Source organism: Arvicola amphibius, chromosome 4 (genome assembly GCF_903992535.2).
Source record: "Arvicola amphibius chromosome 4, mArvAmp1.2, whole genome shotgun sequence".
Classification (NCBI taxonomy): Eukaryota; Metazoa; Chordata; class Mammalia; order Rodentia; family Cricetidae; genus Arvicola; species Arvicola amphibius.
This window is the reverse complement of record NC_052050.1, coordinates 67535003-67544774: the sequence shown is the minus strand read 5'-3', so window position 1 is coordinate 67544774 and position 9772 is coordinate 67535003. Positions and strand designations below refer to the sequence as shown.

Below are 9772 nucleotides of genomic sequence, written 5' to 3'. Positions count from 1 at the left end.
TCACAGCATAGCCCAGGCTGGACCAATTTCAAAGTCCTGCTCTGTTCTTGGAAGTGGACCACCACACTCAGGTCAATCATGGGTGTTTTAATAAGTTTGGGGGGGAGCCAGGCGGTGGTGGCACATGCCTTTAATCCCTGCACTCGGGAGGCAGAGGCAGGCGGATCTCTGTGAGTTCGAGGCCAGCCTGGTCTACAGAGCTAGTTCCAGGACAGGCTCCAAAAGCTACAGAGAAACCCTGTCTCAAAAAAAAAAAAAGTTTGGGGGGGGAAAGTTGAATTTAAAGTAAGGACATGCATAGGAGCTTAGATCTCCCTATGACCATAAGAAATACCACACCACACACACACACACACACACACACACACAAATAAAATACAGAGCAGATTCTCTCTTCCTGCTCTGATGTCTCACTGATAAACCCTTCACAAAGCTCTTGTCATCTTCATGATTGGACATTTGGACAAGAGCCTGTTTGTGTTTTTTTGCCCAAGCAAAATGGAGGAGCTGCTGCCGTGCCACAGGCAGAGGTGTGGTCACCAACGCCAAGACAAGCAAATGTTGCTCTTAGCCAAGGGAGAAGTGTGATGGACCTCACGCTGGGAGTGGGGTGGCGGGGGTCTGTCTTCCCTGGTTCCAGCCCTCTGTAGAGAATAGAAGTCTGGTGGGGAACTCCCCAGCATAAGAGTTGCTGACTAGACCCGCCTACCAAATACAACCAACCAGTAAATCCTACCAATGCCAGACCAGTTCAGCTGCTCCCCTTCTGCCCCATGAGGTTATATACTGGATGACCTCAAGTAGAAGACCAAGTGGGAACTTTGCAGAGTGGGGAGAAGCTGTGCGGTGACCCAGTGAACATTGAGTAAGCACAGATATGATTAGATAAGCAGACTGGACAATGTGTGTCCTAGAACCCGCTGGGTCTGTGGGCTCCGTGCCAGGCCCTCCTTCACCAGCACTCAGTGACATGCCACTCATCCAAAAGATGGCTCTTCTCCCAGCCTCCTATTTCGGCCTGCCTTTTCCCTCAGCAAAATCAAGGCAGCCTTTCGTGTAGTTTCTAAAGCTCATCATAGCCCAGTCAAAGGAAAGAGCCGAAGTCTGTGCCCTGGGCTCAGGAAAAAGATCGTTCTTTCTCACGACTGCAACATTGTCCAAGGCCCCCAGATTCAAGCCATCTGTGGGCCAGCTCTTCTTCCCAAGGAATGACTTGTTAGGGGCAACTTACTAAACATGTGAACACAACCTGCAGCTGGATTTAAAGGGTATTGTGGAAGCTGGAAGTTGTAGTGAGAGTAGCCCAGCGATCAGGTATGTGTCCGGCATGTGCAAGGCTCTAGATTCGATCCCAAGTACTACAGAAAAAAAAAAAAAAAAAAAAAAGCACCCCTCAAACTCTGAGAGGTGAAATAGCACCTAGGCTCTCAGCACAACCGACGCCAGTTTTCCCAGCCATTGTACCTTTTCCGTGAAAAACGACACTGGGCCTGAAAGTTAAACAATCCATCTGCTCTCCCTCGCCTGTCAAATGTTATTAAATGAACGAAGAGCTACGAGCTCCTTCCTTCAGTTCACAAGCCTCAGCTGCGCTAATTTCAGCTGTAAGGCAAGAACTCTTGACCAGGAGGCAGGAGCTGCAGACAGCAGAGTGTCTGACCACAGGCCAACCCTTCCCCTCTTCAGCTTTAGTCTTTGCTCTGACAGTGAGATGTGAGGCCTCAGACCTCATGGGCACATTTGGGGATCCAAATGGTTAATTTACAAGAAGAGAAAGACAGTTTGCTAGCGAGAGTCTGCTGGTTCCAGGCACAATCCCAGGGATATTCAGGAGAAAGGGTAGAGAACACAAGGAGCTGTCTGAATGTCTTCAGGGTGGAGAGGGGATCATTAAGATTTGGTGGCAATGGGACACTTTTGTGTTGTCCCTGAGCAGGGGGTGCCTAGTAAAAGATGAAAGTCTTAGAAATGGAAAAAAAGGTTTCCAGGTAAAATTTCAACAAAGGGTCAAAGTGCATTTGTTTTTTGACTGTCTGGGCCTGTACTAGGTAGGTCTATGTCCTGAACACAATACCGGCAGAATGAAGAGTGCTCTCTTTTCCAGATTGCAGCTCACAGGGGAGAGCCATGTGAGAGCAGAAGCCTGGGCTTTTCCAAAAAGAGTTAAATGTAGCGAATGGTTGCATCACAGCCAACAACAGAGCTATGGGAATCTAAGACATGGGACCATAGTGCTATCTCTGTCCTTAAAAGGCTGGACTCCAGGAGCCAGGGAGATAGCTCAGTTGCTAAAGTACTTGCCACACAAACAGGAAGACCTAAGTTCAGATCACCAGCACCACATAGCAAACCAGGTGTGGCAGCAGGTCTGCAATCCTTGTATCGAGAGGTGGAGCAGGGACCCTTGGGGCTCGGTGGCCAGCTGAGCTGGCTTGAATCTTTGAAGTTCAATGCCTTGTCTCAAAATATACAGTGGAGAGTGACAGAAGATGTCTGATATCAACCTCCTGCTTACATGCACGCATGCACACATACACACACGCACACACACGCACGCATGCACGTACGCATGCACGCTCATTATGTGAATGGGGCAGGGCGTTTCACATTATCCTTTGTGAATCTCTACAAACAGAACAAGTCCCTAAAGAGACTCCAGGTCATGTAGGGTCAGAGTCACTGTCTGAGCACCCTTCACATGGCTGAGCCCTGTCCCTAAGCTCAAAGAGGAAAACTCTGTGAGAGACAGAGTTCAGCCATAAGGGACGATTTTAGCCATAAACAGAACCCCTGAACATCAAAGCACTGACAGCAGGGTCCCCTCAGCACTCATGATGGGCTGAGGGGCTGCCTCTGCAGTGAAGGCAGAACTCAGATAAAGACGGAAGTAGAGAGCAGGGACCTGATCTCACAAAGTTGTCCTCTGGCCTCCACATGCACACCGTGGTGCACAGATGCACATACAATAATATATGTATTTTTAAAAGGTCAGACTGAGAGGCTCGTCTCCTGCTGTGGGCTAAGAAAACTGAAGTTAGTCTTCTGAGCTGGTGTGTCCAGAGTCAAGATGGGTGTGGCTATATTTCCACCCCTGGAGGCCTGAAGCTTCTCTCTCTCTCTCTCTCTCTCTCTCTTTCTTTTTGAGACAGAGTTTCTCTGTGTAGCCCTGGCTGTCCTGAACTTACTCTGTAGTCCAGGCCTCAAACTCACAGAGATCCGCCTGCCTCTGCCTCCCAAGTGCTGGAATTAAAAGCATGCACCACCAGAGGTCTATGACTGACTCATAGGTTCTAAGACACAGGAATCAATCTGGACAGAGTCAAACATGGAAACTGGACTGGGCATTTCCCTGTGCTCGCTCATCTCAGCATCTCTGCTACAGCTAACCCAAACACCTTGTGCTGACATGTTTTGTGGACACTTAAGGCTCCAGAAGTGATAGTATTCAGATAGTAAAGCAGATATTCTCAACCTGTGGGTCTCAACCCCTTTTGGGCAGGGACCAGACAGTCCTTTCAGAGGGGTCACCTAAGACCACTGGAAAAGGTATTTACATAATGATTCGTAACAGTAGCAAATACACAGTTATGTAGCAGCAATGAAAAGTTATGGTTGGGTTCCCCACAACACGAGGACCTACTGAAGGGCTGCAAGAGTGGCAGCCCTGGGAAAGCTGAGAACGACTGATACAGGGCATGGGTATAAGACACAGCCATGCTATAGCCTGCCTCACAGTCCATGCAACCTACAGGTTTGCTGTTGGAAGACTTTCTTTTTAATTAATTATTTATTTTGGTTTTTCAAAACAGAGTTCCTCTGTGTAGCTTTGGAACCTGTCCTGGAACTCGCTCTGTAGACCAGGCTGGTCTCAAACTGAGAGATCTGCCCACCTCTGCCTCCCGAGTGCTGGGATTCTTTAATGTGTGCGCCACCACAATCCAGCTTGTCATTTGTTCTTTTGAGGACTTTTGGCACGAGCTAGCAATCATCAGGCAAAAACGTCTGAGTACAACATTACACTGTGAGCTGCTACAGTCTGCAACAATGTCCTTAGCCAACTGACAAGGCCAGAAGCTCAGGATGGCCAAGCATGCCCGCCCTATCATCTCCAGGCAAAGAGAGAACAAGGGCATCCAAAGATTGTAGGGCAAGTGGTATACCTTTCCCATAAAAGGATGCATCTTTTCAGACCTTGTGGTCCACATACAACTAAAAGCCACTGTTGGATTGGCTCCATGACACAAAGCCAACCATGGTTCTGACTGACATGGGCTGTAGCAGCCAAGGGATGGCACTATGGTCTCCTTTCACAGATGAAACCCCTCAGGCTAAGGCCTTCCCTATGGAGCAAAGCAGCACAGCATGGTTTGAAGAGCACACTCTGGTACCTTGCTCTACCAACTCACTGTCATGTGCTTCTGGGCAAAGTACTAAACTGTGATTCCTCATCTGCAGATTATAACGCTCACTTCAAAGGCTGCGGGGAGTTAAAAGTTCCTTTATGTGGCTATAAAGAACACCTGACATCCTAATTACAGTATCATTACTAGACTTTATAGTTTTTTGTTTTTTTTTTTTTTGGTTTTTCGAGACAGGGTTTCTCTGTGGCTTTGGAGCCTGTCCTGGAACTAGCTCTTGTAGACCAGGCTGGTCTCGAACTCACAGAGATCCGCCTGCCTCTGCCTCCCGAGTGCTGGGATTAAAGGCGTGCGCCACCACCGCCCGGCTAGACTTTATAGTTATAATGGGAGCAGAGCTGGGTCAAGACGTGGCATTCCCGAACCCATGCCACTCACACCTACGCCCAACCACCTTTCAGGACTTGTGCAGGGAAAGGGATCATCATGACTTGAATACACCCAGTCACACTAAGGACTCTACTTGTAAAACAAAACAATCATGGGGGTTGGGGTGGAGGAGGTGGCGCACGCCTTTAATCCCAGCACTCGGGAGGCAGAGGCGGGAGGATCTCAGTGAGTTCGAGGCCAGCCTGGTCTACAAAGCAAGTTCTAGGACAGCCAGGACTGTTACACAGAGAAACCTTGTCTCGAAAAACAAACTTGGTCCAGGCATGATGTTCAACACCATGGCAGAGGCGGAGGCAGGTGGACTTCTTAGTTCGTCCAGGCCAGTCAGGTACGCATAGTGAGACCTTGTCTCAACTAAGCAAACAAAGTCACAACAGGAAAGCCCGTAACGTAAGTAATTTATTGTATCTTCAGGACACATAACATAGACTCCTCTCGCAGAGAAGGGCCTTTGGGCAGGAAACTGTCATCCAGACGCGTGCTGCTCACTTGTCATTTTCATACATGGCTGGGTTCTTCCTCTTAGACTGCTCAAACTCCTGGTTCCCCCAGGTGTAGATCAGATAAAACGCTACAAACGCTGCAACAGTCAAGAGAGAAAGCTGTGAGCACAGAGAGCACAGAACCTCAGCTCCTCTGGGGGTGGGGTGGAGACGGTCTGTGGGGACCAGGCTGGCCTCTATCATGCACCACGTCCTGCCCTCGGTCCTCAGTTTTGACTTTCTACCATTCTGCCTGCCCTTCTGTTGTCCCTAGCTTTTAACTTGTTTCGTTTTGGAGATGGGGTCTGTGTAGCCCTGGTTATCCTTAAACTCAGGGATCCACCTGTCTCTGCCTCCCAAGTGCTGGGATTAAAGGTGTCTTTGGCTTTTTTTTGAGACAAGGTCTCTGTTTGGCTAACTGTCCTGAAACTAACTCTGTAGACCAGACTGGTCTGCAATTCAGAGACCGGCCTGCCTCTGCCTCCTGAATGCATGAATGTCCAGCCTTTGCTTTTTATATTTTATAAGTGTTTCACTAGTATGCATGTTTGTGTACCACACGCATGCCCCATGAGAGTGCCAGTTCCCTTTGGCGTCACACACAGGTGCTTGTGAATTATGATATGGATGGTGGGAACGAACCAGGTTGTCTGAAAGAGCAGCAAGTGATTTTAAGTGCTGAGCCATCTCCAGCACTATGTTTTTGTTTTGAGACAGGCTCTTACTATATGGCCCTTGGGGACCTGAACTCCCTATGTAGACCAGGCTGGGTTCAAACCACATAGATCCACCTTCCTCTGCCTCGGGAATGAAAAAATAAAATTTATGCCCCTGGCAATGCTGAACGCTGGGATTAAATGCAAGCATTATCACGACCAGAAACTATTTTTAATAATAGGTTAAAAATGGTTACAATTACACACCCATTTTATAAGCAACCAAAATAACGACCAGAACATTTAGCCTTGACCTTCCTCCTAGTCTCTCTTCTTAACACTAAATGAAAAATTTCATGAGATAACTGAAGATGAAATTTACCTAACATAAACTTCACTGTCTTAAAAGTACATTTCAAGTTGCTGTGCTGGCGAATGTCTATAATCCCAGCCAGCAGTCCCGAGGACAAGGCAGTAAAAGCACAACTGTGAGGCCAGCCTGGGTTCCACACCAAGATCGGGCGGGCCTCAACCTCTCCATCAAATTCAAGTGTACCTTCCACGGGTTCCTGGCATATTCGCAATGCCATGACACCGTCAGCAAATCGGCGCATAGCTAACACAAGACATTGCATCAGCAATGCAGCACTGATAGCGGACAGCGATGACCTCAGAGGGAGACGCTGGAGTCATCCGAGTGACCTTAGGCCAGTCACTTCGATATGGTGACAACTCCATGTCTGGTCGGGGATGTTGGAAGGAAAAGTGCGCCCTCCCCCGCCCGCCCCGCACTCACGCGGCGCCACGCGCAGGATGCGCTCGCGAGTGCGGCGCAGCACGTTGGGGATGCCTTTGCTGAAGTAGTTCGGGAAGGCGCGCTGCTCAAAGGGTGACAAGCTGTAGGAGATCACGTGACGCATCCGCGTCAGATTCCCGAACTCGCGGCCCATGGTGGCGGCGGCCCTAAGGACGGAGGACACAAGCGTGGCTTAGACCAGCAAGGAACCCCCACTGCCCCGTACCGACCACCGCAACCAGGTCACCTCTATCTCCACCGTGCTGAGCCCGGCTTAACGTCACTTCCGGAAAGGGGCGGAAGCCGAGACTGGGGGTCTTAACGTCATTTCCGGGCACTACCATTTTTCGTCTGTCTCCAGGGGAAGACGCCGACCAGTCCTAAAGAGAAAATGGCCTGGACAGCGAACCTGGGAGTGGCCTTGCGCGTGGGCGGGAGGGGGCGGGGCCTACAGGTGCAGAACCGGTTCTTCAAGAGGCTGGGTGGTGCTTAACGGAGCACGTGTGCCTTACCGGAGCGTTGAGGACGTGTGGGCGGGCTTATGTTGGTATGTGGGCGGAGCTTGGAAAGAAACTGGGGGGCTTGGTGAGTGCGTGGCCCAGATTTTAGCGAGCAATGGATTGAGTTCAGGTGAACGTCCGTGAGGCTCCCTCCTAGACGGGGCATGGGGCGGGGCCTTTAGGTGCATAGGGCGTGGTTTGTGCCAATGGGCGGGGCTTAGGGCGTGTGGGCGTTCCAAGACTTGGTTCTTACTGCTTAGTGCCCGGGCTTTCGTTGGATAGATACCAGAGCTGGAAGCTGCCCAAAGAGGAAAAAAGGGGACTTTGTCCTCCTGGCTGTCCCTTAGCGGAGGAGTGCCAGTTGCATGGGATCCCCGTAACCAAAAGGGACTGGACTGTAGACAGACTCTCATGACTGCAGCACAAAGTTAGGGACATTGGGTCTAGGGCTACGGTAAACGCTGCCCTAGCAAAACACTGGCAGCCGGTAGACTTGTCGAGGATGTGACACAAACGTTTCTCCCAGTTCAGTTACAAATCATCAGCTCTCCGTCAGCCAGTTGTCAGACGCGGGTCGTGGTCATGGGAGCTATAGAGGGGCTTCAGTTCGGGCAGGGTGTGTCATCGAGCCCCGGCTCTTTCCTCTCTTTCTGGAACTTTTGTGTTTTCCCTGAAGTACATTCTCCTAACTAATACTGTCCTGTGGGACTCACGGACCTTTCTGTTTGTCCCAATGCCTGTAAATGTGATGACTGGCCGATTATAATCTGGCGATCAAACTGGGGCGGCGGTTTGGCGAACCCTGAGCTTCAGTTTTGCAAGGGTTCGGCTTTATTAATCAGGTGCTGCGCACACTGACTTTTTATCTTGTGTTATGAGTATGGGTTGACTTTCTTTCAGAAGATGATCACCTTCCGAGGGGCCCTAGGTAGCCCCTCCTTGCATGGTGGTGCACTTGCCCTGGGTTCTCCTAAAACACTATCTAGCCTGGTCTCAGCTCCAAGGCAGGAACACAAATACTTTAGTCAAGGACTAAAATAATGTAGTGAATTCTGCCATCTGGGTGGCTTGTTAAAAAATAAATAAGACTTACATATAATAGTACATATTAAATATGTTTAAATATGTGCTACTTGCATATATCTCGAAACCTTTCGACCAGAGTATGGTCACATGAATTGTAGACCAAAACAAGGACACTAGGATATTGTACTTTTTATTACTTTTAAAATATGTATTTTGCCCCTTGGTTGTGACTTAGCTGAGGAGCACAACCCGGAGCAAAAAAAGTTTAAGAGGCAGAACCTGAAGAATTTGTGGTAGAAAAAGTAAATCCTGGACCCACGTGTAGTGAGTGAATAGGAGGGTGGAGCATTTCCTCGAGTGGAAGGGGCTCACAGATGTTGAGAATACTTGGGAACCAGAAGAAAATTTAGATTGTTCAGAATTAATTGAAGCATTTCTTAGTTTTCAAAAAGCTGGTAATGAAAAAGATGGTACAGAAAGGAAATCTTTGTCTGACAGTGAATCTGATAAGAGCAGATCGAAGAAGGAAAGAGCTGCTGCCGACAAACCCAGGGACTTCGCCAGGGCTCTTGACTGGAATGAATACCGGTGACACAGGCAGCAGTGGAGAGCCAGTGTTTCTCACGAAACAGAGGCCTCAGATGAGGCGGACTTGGCGCTGGCAAAGGAGGGGACTGTGACATGAAGTGTCCTCAGACTGTCATCGCCTTTAACGAGAGGCTGACGTGACATTCTTGTTCAGAAGATGAGGCGCAATAATTGTTTGCACACACACACACACACACACACACGCACACATAAAATCTGGGTCTTACATTTTTAATTACTAGTGTGGAAAAATGGCATTCTAATGAAAATCAAGTTTGATGTACTGGTTTTGAAAGTATTGAGAGTACTTAGGATATTTTTGGTTTCTGTTCTGCTTCAAAAGACATTGATTCCTTTGAGCAAATAAAAGCTTTCTGTAGTTGCTTCCTTTAAGTAAAATATGTATTCTGTGTGCAAAGGGCAGGGGCGCATGTGAGTACAGGTCAGAGGGACCTGCAGGAGTCTCCTCTCCCCTTCTGCCATGCAGATCTTAGAGACTGGATGCAGGTTTGTAGGACTGAATTTTGGTCACTAGGCTTGGTGGCAAGTGCTTTTATTCTTGGAGCTATCTTGCCATCCAGATAGATATTGTGGGTTTTTAAAAAAAAATTTGTTATTTTCATTTTATAGTTGGTGTTTTACATTCCTAAGGGTGCCAGAAGTGGAGTTACAGGTGGTCATGAGCCACATAATTTGTTCTGGGAAGAGTAACCACTGCCCTTAACTGCTGAGCAATCTTTCCAGTCCCAGGATGTTGTATTTTTAAATTGGTCAAGATTAAAGGTGATGTCCTCTTTTCAAAAATAATTTATTTTGGGGCTGGAGAGATGGCTCAGAGGTTAAGAGCATTGCCTGCTCTTCCAAAGGTCCTGAGTTCAGTTCCCAGCAACCACATGGTGGCTCACAACCATCTGTA

The 9772-nt window shown here is 48.6% G+C and overlaps 1 protein-coding gene and 1 pseudogene across 3 annotated transcripts; one reads left to right on the top strand and one right to left on the bottom strand.

Annotated features, from left to right (window-relative positions):
• Positions 1-5189: 5189 nt before the first annotated feature.
• LOC119812643 (cytochrome b-c1 complex subunit 8) lies at positions 5190-7140 on the bottom strand. Of its 3 annotated transcripts, none has more exons than XM_038327443.1 (3): positions 6996-7140; positions 6743-6909; positions 5190-5388 (listed from the first exon to the last, which is right to left on the bottom strand). In XM_038327443.1, exons 2-3 carry the CDS (start codon positions 6894-6896, stop codon positions 5294-5296), a joined length of 249 nt encoding a protein of 82 aa, XP_038183371.1. In that variant the 5' UTR covers positions 6897-6909; positions 6996-7140; the 3' UTR covers positions 5190-5293. The 3 variants fall into 3 exon arrangements, with proteins under 3 accessions (XP_038183371.1, XP_038183372.1, XP_041910918.1); XM_038327444.1 differs by having other exon boundaries at positions 6990-7126; XM_042054984.1 differs by lacking the exon at positions 6996-7140 and having other exon boundaries at positions 6743-6983.
• A 151-nt stretch (positions 7141-7291) lies between these two features.
• LOC119811491 lies at positions 7292-9027 on the top strand (annotated as a pseudogene).
• The last annotated feature ends 745 nt before the right edge of the window (positions 9028-9772 follow it).

Bases quoted from the DNA above. Each gene is read 5' to 3' on its own strand.
- LOC119812643 (XM_038327443.1), bottom strand. From the start codon at position 6,896: ATGGGCCGCGAGTTCGGGAATCTGACGCGGATGCGTCACGTGATCTCC. The intron at 5,389-6,742 runs GTGAGTGCGGGG...TGACTGTTGCAG, and splicing joins CATCCTGCGCGTGGCGCCGC to CGTTTGTAGCGTTTTATCTG.